The sequence below is a fragment of the Cydia splendana genome, chromosome 2 (assembly GCF_910591565.1).
Source record: "Cydia splendana chromosome 2, ilCydSple1.2, whole genome shotgun sequence".
Taxonomy (NCBI): domain Eukaryota; kingdom Metazoa; phylum Arthropoda; class Insecta; order Lepidoptera; family Tortricidae; genus Cydia; species Cydia splendana.
The window spans coordinates 25,149,351-25,161,210 of NC_085961.1; the positions used below are offsets into that span (position 1 = coordinate 25,149,351).

At 34.9% G+C, this 11,860-nt stretch overlaps 1 protein-coding gene across 1 annotated transcript in view; it reads right to left on the minus strand.

Moving 5' to 3' along the window:
• The window catches only part of LOC134805990 (peroxidase), a 58,904-nt gene extending 48,314 nt beyond the window's left edge, over window positions 1-10,590 (minus strand). Inside the window, exon 1 of the mRNA XM_063779169.1 lies at window positions 10,293-10,590. Within this exon, the coding sequence (XP_063635239.1) occupies window positions 10,293-10,327 (35 nt within the window). The 5' untranslated portion in view covers window positions 10,328-10,590. The remainder of the gene's footprint in view (window positions 1-10,292) is intronic.
• Window positions 10,591-11,860: the final 1,270 nt, after the last annotated feature.

The window sequence follows — 11,860 nt, forward strand, 5'->3', positions numbered from 1 at the left end:
GTACCACCATTCAGTAATGCATGTCATTTGACTTGATGGGTATTGAGTTGGAGTCATTCACAAACGTAAAACGTGAATCACATATTTAACAGCTGTTACAAATGTCATGTGTGTGGGCACAACATTCTTGTAATTTTTTGTATCTATGTTAGTTATGTATGCATACATTCGAAGGCTGTTAAGTTAGCTAATAAATACTGTATATTTATAAAATAAATATTTACGAGCTCACCTATTTCTGTTAAAAATACACTACGAATTATGTTTAGACTTCACACTTGAATGAAAATGGTCTTAGAATAAAAGAAATCGTAATAAACTCGACCATTCAGCAATGACAGTTCACAACGACATCGACTCCGTTTTTTATCCCAATTAAATGCAATTTTTGTAATGTTACACTGACACCTGGCTCTGGCCGAAATGTCAAAATAAGACATTTATTGCTAATGGCTCAAATCAAGCTGTCGGTTAAATCAGTAATGAGTTCAAGATCTTTCTGCATGGATATAGAGGCTATTCTTGCTAGATCTAGATATGGTAGGTCCGTAAATGCGAACAACTTTTTATCCCGCACGCGTCAGAATCTAGATCAATCTATTGGTGTAGGTATAGGTTTCAAAATCGGTCCACAACGTGTGTGTGTTGTTAAGTATGTGTAAGTAGAACACCTGTGCTCAGTGCTTGGGCTTATGCGCAGGTTTCGCAAGTCTGGAGCTTTTACCTAAGATCGTGGGTACCAATCATGCTGCTAACAGACCCATTAGGTTTAGTGACGCGGCCACTTATCTTTGTTTAACGATTGGGTGTGTAGGAACACTATCGAGCTTGGCAATAGGTGATAAATATATAGGTAGTTAGCGTAACGTGTACGGAAATTTAGCTGACTAGGACTTGTGTGAAAAGGCGGACTGGTCCCATATAAATTAAAACGTATTCATTATCTTAAAATAATTTAACAATATCCAGGCTGGTACCTCTTGTTATATGATGACTTCTTAGATTCTTATATAATGTATAAATATTCAGATAATCAGCGCATTTTTTAAAATTGTAAGTAAGGTAGAGTCTGCATGTTCGGTTGTAAATAATATAACTATAACTGTACTGTACTGTACCTATAAGCATGTGATTGGAATTCCACTAATGAAATTCTCGTCACGTAGTGACCGATCGTAAAGTTTTATTACCGTGTACCCCCTTAAAAGTAGTATTCTACTGGTACGATATATTGAGAAATGGAGTGTTTATTTGATAAAATACATAATAATTACCAATTAAAATCCTTCGCTATAAAATTGATAAATGTTCGATAGTTTTAGTTATTAATAAATTTACGATACAATAATAAATACTTTTGTAGAGTAGGTAGGTGGGCACCAAAAGTTTATTGCGTGGAACGTAAGTATTAGGTAGCACTGTATATATATAAGTACATATATCTAGAAAATATGATCATAGGGCGATAACACACGTTATTATGCAAAAAGTAATTACATATAATATACCGCAACAAATTATTCAACTACATATAAAATTATTAGTATGACTTAATACATACAAATTGACAATGTCAATTGCATGTGCGTTGTGATAAATTGGTTGTTCATTATGTTTAGTACGTTTGTATAAATATCAAGTAAACTAACATTGATATTAATCAAAGTGTCGGCGCCGAGCGTAGCCTAACGAAGCAGTTTGCCTGAGAAAAGTAGCTCTGTCCTTACAAATACAGGCCAGTTCGAGTTTTTAGACATTCGATCAGATTCCGATATGATACTGATCTGTCTGTGTCATATCGGAAACAGATCGAATAACTAAAACTCGAATTGACCTGATAGACTATTTAGGGCTTTATTGGTACTTTGCATTAAGTACGTCTAAATAATGTTGGTAAATCACCTACTTAATTAAGATAATTTTGCAATAAAAAAGTGTAAAGTGGTATTTTTTTAAATTTATAAGCATGCATCATGCACAAAGAGCATCCTTAACAAACTTCGTCCAAAATTTCATCGTCCATAAGTAGTATTCAAACACAGGCAACAGAGGCATCGTCAAAAAGTGTCTAAAATTTTGACACCTTTATTCCAATAAAAGCGACAACAATGGATAGCGCCGAATAGTGGGATAAATAGTGGTATATTTACTTTATTTCTCAATATAAGACTATCCAAACTGAACAACGTATTTAGAGAACAGCACATAAAGGCGTTAATAGCCGCAAATTAGCGCCTTCGTTCGTACTTACATGACCCGGGCTTAATATATTTGCTAGGGATATTTCATTCAAACACTGACAAACTTTAAATGCAACGGTAAAATCGCCTAGGAAGTTATTTGTAACTTGGTATTTAATCAAACCTAAATTAGCTTTCAATAACTGCTGTCCGCGAATCATCTGACAATGAGTCATGGCTCTTCTCGCTTGAGGGTAATTTGAAGTTGCAATTAATTTCGAATTACGTTACATAACGGCCCAGTGACCGATCTGTTGCGTGAGCGCCGAATGTTGATGATCCGCGACCGACCTACGACCGACGTCCTGACCTATGAGCTATATAGACTGGCTCCACAGAAATCCAGCGCCGTTGACCACGCTAGTCGTGCCAGCTGCATTGCTGAGTAGAGACCATTTCGGCATCACAACTCTATTTCCACTGTTTTGTTTATCTTTGCCCTGTACTTGTATATAGATGTGTTATTTGTATTGATGTGTTTTCTGAATACATTATTTCTATTCTATTCTATTCTATATCGAACAGGGCCTCAATTGCACTTGTTCATTTACAGAACTTTGCTTCCTATTATTTTATGGCAGCATGGGCTAGCTTAGCACTTGAGAAATTGTTAAATTGCTCTCCAAGAATCATCACGTTGGATAAAAGAATCAGTTAAATAAAAGAGCAACATGTATTTTTTGATATCATAATACGTTTTATGATTATGATATCGTAATTACGCTGTATGGTAATGGTAATAACTACGAAAAGTAACTTAGGTATGTTATATTATAATTGTAGCCACTTTAAAATGTATTGGTAGAACCATAACCTGTTGGCATTTATTTAAGATGTTAATGAAGAACACTAGCCGCAAGGCAGAAAGTCTTTGCGACTACTAACCTGACCAATAAAAACTGTAAGTTATATTCTTTCCCAATGCAAGTTTGATTTAGGAATCACCAAATTACACGCAGTTGAGCAATGTGAGCAGATGAAAGTGCCAGTTGCAGTTAACATGTCGTGTTAGTCAATATGAAATATAATACGTATAAATGTCTTAAAATATACAACGTATTTTTATTTCGATCGTACCTGGTCCAACAAATCTCCTTGGCAGTAGCGCTGCGTACCTACTAATGCGGACGTTTGGGCCAGAGGTTAGGGCGGGTGGACTTTTACCTAGTTTAATTTTATTTATATGTATTAGTCAAATCCTTTTGCGGATTTCATTATTTGCAGGTATGTAATGAAGCTTGTAGTTAATTTGTTTCCACTTTACGAAGCTTGCGTTGCTAAACACAAAGTACGAATTGTAATTTTTTGTCATATGAAATAAATACTTTAATTTATTAAATACGCGTTGCGTACTTTATGGCGGTTTAGTAAGCAGGATCGTCTGCAACTTTCTTCTTATGCAATGGTCACATGGTTGAATGGCAGATTCCGCGACCGCACCTTACTTGGACTCGTTGTGAACAGTAAAGCGGGCAATCTCCGCATCGTTGACCGACACAGATTAAATTTCTGCAGAAGGTTCGTTCTATATAAGGCGTATATAAAGTTATATACACGTATTTCAATGGCTTCAATAAGAAAAAACAAAAGTGAAGAAATAACAAGATAGCCTTTCGGTACCTACCGGATATTTAATACAAACGAGCTGTAATTTTATTTATTAATAAAAACATGTGTAGACCGTACGTACACCAAAAATGAAAGAGTTGTGTTTTTTAGTTATCTAAACAGCTACACATCATATTTACTGCGGCATATGTGTGTTCAATGATATACGGGTCGTTTTTCGGCAATTCCAAATTTTACGAATTGAATATAGGTCATATTGAGTAATTTTAGTACAGTCGCCATCAGATATATCGGAGCGGCCAAGGTGCTCACAAATATCGGAACACGCCTCTATTGTCAGGGCGTTAGAGCGCGTGTTCAGATATTGTGAACACCTTGGCCGCTCCGATATATCTGATGGCGACTGTATGAGACCAACCCCGAAAAATGTTTGACTCTCCCGTAGAAAAAAACGTCACCTAATTAGCCAAGGTGCATAAAATAGCCAGTTCAAAACAGGAAATTTTTCGCAATGATGAGGGGTGGGGATTGCCCCATCCCCCATCATTGCGAAACCCCAATGGGTTGATCCCATACTAAAAGTTGTTCAGTATGACCTATATTCACAAATATGGCAAATGGTTGAAAAAACACTCTGTATGTAAGTATTGGATTTAATTTGATCTGTTATGGGACCTCTTCGTAACACTTTCAGTGCCAAGAGCCCCAATTCCAATACAAAATAAACCCGACTATCTGGTTCTTGGCACTGAAAGTGTTAAATAAGAAGTTTTACACATGCACATTTTAGGTCGCGCCAAATTTCGTATTAGCAACTGCTAGTATACTGCGAGATCTGGTGGCCACAGACTGTGACTGTTAGGTTGAACAGTGCATGATTCTGGCGGTTGCGCAAGCGGTCAACAGTCGAGATGCGCCCGCGCCGCGTTGCGTCACGGCTGTCGTCAATTGTAAACAGTTAAGGCGATCACTTGTGGAAAATGTGAAAAAATATTGGGAGCATAAGTGTCTTAAATGATAAAAATATATGTATATCAGTGGGTATCGGATATATCGCTTGTTTTTTTTGTTATTCGACATTTACTATGAAAAAATATTTTAACGAGACTGTTTCTTAGGTTTAAATTCCTTAGGACAACTAAATTATAGATATGATTAGAACTCTAGGTGTCTGGAAATTTTGGTAATGGATTAATCTTTAAATCGGTCTCTTTGAAATAAAAAAAAAACTATCAATGCGACCTATTGTAACGAGAATTTATTTTATGCGCTGTTTTACTTTTTATAGCCTCGCATTATCGCACTGCACGATGTGGTGATTGAGATTTATACTAATACTTAAATAGCAATAACCGAATACTTATATGTTATGTTGTAGTGTGTGTGTTCGATCAACTAATGTTTTATTCAATGTCTTAATTTCGCTAGCTTTTAATTTTAATTCGTGATTAATCTAATTAATAAATTAATTTAAATTTTTTGACAGTTTACAGTAAAATGTGTTTATTGTTATGTTACAAAACTGATAAAATTCCAACATTTTATATTAGGCCTAGTAACTTCGATGAGTAAACGCTTAGATAATAAGTTTATAACCAATAACCATCGCATTTGTTTTAATTTCTAATTAATTATTAATCTGTAGAATGTTCGCGGTTGCTTCTTATTTTAACAAACAACATATTTCGTAACTAAGTATACATAACCTTAAATTAGTAACAGTAGTAACCTTGGGTTTGGTAGCTCGTGGCGCTTACTGTAATATTAATTCCTACAAAATATGCTTTTTAAGCGTAAACAGTTTCCTAACTGTTTTGTAGATTCAGCAATGTTGATTTTTCGCAAGGATTTAAACATGGAAATTGTATGCAGTGTTGTGTTTAACTTCTAAACAAGTACAAATAAAAAACTTTTGGTAGCTCTGAAGGCTGATGTAATGTAACTAATTGGTCAAACTTCATATTCAGCTGCACTAAACCAAAGAATATTAGGCGCAACTTAATTAGCGCAGCGTAATACAAGTTAGGAATAACTTACTCATATCACTTACTTACTCATATCACTACTACACTACTACACTACTACACTACTACACTATTACACTACTACACTACTACACTACTACACTACTACACTGCTACACTATTACACTACTACACTACTACACTACTACTACTTACTGACTACCTACTGCTACTTACTGTGAGATTTACTTACTGGATATTACTTATTCATATCAGTGTTAATTAGGTATGAACGAAAATAATACGTTTTGGAAAATGTACTACACATACTATTTACACGTACATGTAAGTGTTTTTCTTACTATCCGGGAAAATCCATTAGAAGCTTCGATCATGACATTCATGACCTAATTGTATACAGGGTGACTAAAAAATAAGTGCATTCCCTTTACCAGGGAGGTTTTGGGATTATACTTAACGCAACTTTCACTATGGGACCAACCTCGAAATCGCGAAAACAAATTTGGCTGTTTCATACATTTTGGCTGGTCTATTTTCTATGGGAGGGTACTTTTTTTTTCGCGATTTCGGGGTTGGTCCCATAGTAAAAGTTGCTCAGTAGAATCCCAAAACCTCCCTGGCAACGGGAATTCACTTATTTTTTGGCCACCCTGTCTACGTTGAACCTGCATTATTGCTCAACATTCGTAGTCAAGTGATTATATACGGCCAGATTTATAAGTTCGTCTACTAAAGCTTCCTTTCACGTCGTAAATCTTGAGTGGATTAGTCCTAATAATTAATGCTGGCTAGAGCAATGCCGATTGCATCCTTCGAGCGTTGCAAACAACTTGCAACTATTGCAATTAGATTTGTGAAGTAAATATTTTATTACTAAATATCTTGCTTCAATAATTACAACATTGTGTTTTAATAATAATGCGCACTTGAGCAATCATCATTATATTTTTGCATTAAATTGTTTATTGTAAATATTTAATATAAAACTAGAGCTTTGGTCTGATACGCATTTATAAACATCTTTACACCACGAGTGTTCATTTGCGGATGGTTCTAGAATGACGCTAATAATATTCAATCCATCGTTTAATTCATTTTTAATATCATGCAATTCCAATCACTTTCAGATGCTCTTTGAATGACTTTTGGCGCACACATTATCCCTCGAAATATGAATTTATAGTCTGCATTGTAAAAAATGGCCCCCATTTTGAATTTCTGTATTTTTGGTAAAATCATGTCAAAAATCCGAAAACGCCTTTTTACCAGTGTCTGATCCACCAAACCCTGCTGGTAGTGTCATTGTGAATGATGGTGAGTTCCTTCTACATCGAGTGGTTTGTCAATCCAAGGAAAAAAATATCTCCTAAGGCTCCCAAAATTTAGGACCAAATGAAAATATGAAAACGATTTCCAGCTTGCTGGGAATTAATTCCTCAAAACGCAATTTTTGGATCTAATTTGATTGGCCTATTATCGGCGCGATTCGGGAAATCTTTACTATTTCATATCTAGTGAATCTCTAATTCATTTCCCGAATCGCGCCAAATGTCATTCTTATAAATAGCGTCTGGCTAGCATATAATCTTCAAACTGTATAAAAGTAGGTACAAGAAATATGAACTTTATAACCAAAATGAATCAAATAAATTTGATAAATCAATACAGGTAGCTAAGCAATATGCTAATGTGTATAGAGCGTTTAGTCTAATTATTATCCTAATTCTTGAACAAATGAACATAGTACAGTTGAGTTCACAAGCCAACGTTCCATAAATTTATTTACACGACTTTATTGTCAGTATCTTTGAGGCGTGTAATAGTACATTATTGTCGAGGCTCGGAAGTAGCTACTTGCAGGCTGAGGATTCGTATTAAACGGACGACCTTGGGAGTCCGTTTAAATGAATCCGAAGCCAGCAAGTAGCCTTCCAGCCGAGTCATATATAGTGCTTTTCTCAAAAATGGTGCAAGAAATATAAATATAATAGAAATATTTCACAGAAGCAACGTTCTCACGTATATATTTTCACGGAAAAAAGTAGAATCAATTGAAATAATTAGCTTTGCCGCCTTTTATTTTTTTTATTAAAAAATAAAAGTGTATTTTTCTGCCGAAAATACGCCAACCTATTTGAGACAGCTAAATAGTCGCGGTACCAACATTATAATTATAAGTACTAATCATCTGTTTGGCTGTTTAATGGGCCTGTGCCTTCATTTGATATGGCCATTTTAACTTTTAAAAAGTTTGGAACACGAGAAATAATGGAATTTGTATGCAACATTGCAGTCCCAAAATCGAGACTGCAATGTTTTTAACTTTTTAATTTTCGACTGACCATAAACTCCGCGCTTCGCGACCAATTTTTTAAACGGCAAAGTCGACATTGCCGTCCATTTTTGAGAAAATATATTTATTGGGTTGGCTTGTAAAGGTGGTGTGAACTCGACTGTACTTAGTACTCTTAAGTATAGAGTACATTCACGCATACTGTTTAAAATTAGCTGATAGGGTCAAACAGATCACTGTGTTATGTCTTTCCTGTAGACATACACAAGAGTTAAGGGCTATAAAGGTTAATTTTCTTATTTAACCCTTATCCACGTGAACTACTGTTCGCGCGAACACGCTAGTTTTCTCTCCTGTGGGCAATAGTTAACAGCTTGTGGGCATGTAAGTAATGATTTTATCATAGTTCTTTAAATAAAAGGAGGACCTTTTCACGTGGATAAGGGTTAAATAAGAAAATTAACCTTTATAGCCCTTAACTCTTGTGTATGTCTACAGGAAAGACATAACACAGTGATCTGTTTGACCCGATAATGAGACAAACTCACAAACTAAACCCATAAACTAGCTCGGTGGAAATGCCGCCAGCATCCTTGGTACAATGCCTCAAGGGCCTATTTTAGATTTAAGCTAGTTATTAATTTCTTTTAGTAATACCACTGTACATAAGTATATATCTTGTTCGGACTAGAAAGTACCTACTTGTTAATTGTAATCATTTTAGAGTTTTAAATATAAATTTAAATTCTTGTCATATAAAATTGACTGAAAGCAAGAATCGACGATTTTAAATAATTTGTAGCTAATACAATTAGTACCAACATTCAATTAAATACTTATGGAAAGCCGCATGCAATAACAATTGCCTAGCTCAATTTTTCATTTCAAATTTTACATTTTTTTATACACGATGATTTTTAATCGGTGATCAGGAGTAGAAAAATATTAATATCTAGCCCAAATTAAACTTATTAGGCTAGGTCTCACGCAATTATCTCATTGTTTAATTAATTAAAAGTTAAAACTAATAACCACTAAATACATGGTTATCCTACATGAAGTAACTACGATACGTCAAGTGCCATCGATATGGCGGGAAATTTGACGGATCTATGACTTTGTTTCTGCATATGACAATGACAATGTCAAGTTATTACTCATAAATTATCAATTGCCATTAGTTTGTAAAGAGGCTATAACTCATAGATACCGATTAGTAGAGTGACAAGAATTTTAGGATAAAATTGATCTCAAAATTAAAATTATGATAAAAAAAACAAGTTTGTTTCCATGGAATTACGACTTCAACGTGATCTACAACAATTACTGAGTTAGAAAAAAAATGTTCCTGATCACCGATTAAAAATCATCGTGTACCTATAGCAGAAAATAATTACCTATTCGTAGTTAAATAATCTCAAAATTCCTAAAAATTAACAATGAAAATGTATCCGATTTTTGATTAATCTTGTCTGTTGTAGTTGCTAGACCATTTAAGTAATTTATTAAACAAAATTAACATACTTAATATTTAAACTATGAATATTAAAACAATAACATTAACATACTGCGGAATTTAGACGGACGGATTCAAGCATTGTCTCTATTAAATGCTAAAAATAACTTGGTGCAGAACTTTCACAATTTACAGAATAATAACTGTATTAGTACCCGTATATTTAAAAATCAAAACGTAATTTTTATACACGGTACAAGAAGGTTTACTAATTTAATATTAATTTAAGTTTCGTTGATATTACAATGTAACGATATGCCAGAGTTGTTTCTAATTAAAATTTAAATTATAGGCCATAATTAGCTTTTAATTATTAATTAGAAACTCTGAAACATTTTCATGTAAATAAGTAAAGCTACGCGCTACGCTCCGTAGCGGCGCGCGTAGACCCTGTGCGTGTGTGCGTGAGTTCACTCTATACGTACGATAGACTTCAACGAGAGAGTGAGATTTACGTTTACAAATTCTTTTAAATTTTCTTATTCTTTACTACTAATTCTATAACTTCTATGAATACGTATACATTACAATTTAATCGTTTAAATTAATTTCATGATAATGAGTCAAATTAAAATTTCAATCAAATCCTAATCATAATCCACTTTGAAATATCAAAATAATAAACGAGTATTGTAAATAAGAAATAAAATAAACTGCAATAAATTAAAGTAACAAAAATATTAAATTACCTTGCTATCATTCTCGTATCCCACACTCGCCACATTATCTTGAGCACAACACTATCTTATCTGGCATGGATCACTCCAGTTCACAAAACTAATTCAAAAATAATTTTAATTGTTATATTCGCGGTTCGTGCTTCGTGCGGTGCGCCGGTCACAGCACTGAGCGACTCGGGCGCTCGGCGCGCGGAGAAGGCTCGTGAAAGTCGCGACCCCCAGCCGGCGAGTCCCAACCCTCGGTTGCTTCCGTTTGTGACGTTTTGGAAGCTTCGCGCTCGACCTTCACTTGTGCTGAAAGACGAACGAAGAGCGTTATGGTTAGGCAAGCTTTTGTTACATAGCTTCCTTGCTAACTAATATACCTAATAATTGTAAAATCGAATTCCGTGAATTCTTATACATGTATTTTATTAACATTGCCTTGATTGATCGTATGATCGCGCAATTTGTATTTGTAAAATAATTGTCAGACTTCACTAATGACTCGTACGTGGTGTCAGATTAAAAAAAATCGTTAATACCTATCACGATAGCATAATCTATAAAACAATACAGTCTTTCGACGAAGCCGTCTAGACAGGACAATCATGCGGGGTGCGCGCCCGAGCTGCATACATTGCCATTGTTAGTAGCTCGGTACTACTTACAGTGCCAGCGTGTCTTAAATATTTGAAATGTTTGGCATGTTTGTGTTAGTGTCTGTGATAACCTTACTGTGTTCTTGTGCGGTGTCGGCATTTACACAAAGATCAAAGGCGTCGGTCCCGGTCCGGTACACTGTGACGATTGGTTGATAAACGCATCTAATTATAAGACGTTAAATAAAGAAATATTATCTACTCGTACTGTTACGACACGAGGACCTAAGTATAAATATATTCGTCAACTACCTGTGGCCTATTTTATAAAGCTACAAGTTACAATTTACAAGCGGAAGTCTCTTTCTAACCCTATGTGTTAGAACGAGACTTCCGCTTGTAAATTGTAACTTGTGGCTTTATAAAATAGGCCACTGGTCCACAATCTGTGAGAGCGTACCTTGATAGGTACATATCAGGTTGTTATATGCTAACTGTCTCGTATTCTTTAGTTGCCATAAATTGCATCATACTTTTAAAATCAGCTGGTTGTTATGTGCAGATTTTTACATTACATAAAAATTACAAGATCTTCTGTTACTCTGTATCCCAGATTTCAAAACTCTCTAGAACTTTGATGTTTGCTAACTTATACGTTGTAAATTGTCACTTCTTTCTGTATTTACATTTTGGTCTAAGAAACCAATCTTATTTCGTCCATCGAACTCAAAATTAAAAACGTTACCATAAGATTAATTCTACAATGAGTGCCATTAAATGTTGCACTAGTTTCTCAAATTAAAAATGACCTTACATCTAATTCGCAACCTTAGGCGAAAGCAAAAAGGATCGATCAGGCTCGTCAGTTAGTTACTTTATCTGATTGCACAAGCACTAATGCAACGTCCGCCGTGACGCAATGAATACAGTCAGCGAAGAGCATTTTAATATTCGGCACCTCTGATGTAGGATGCATCAGTTCGTTAAAGAGCAAGG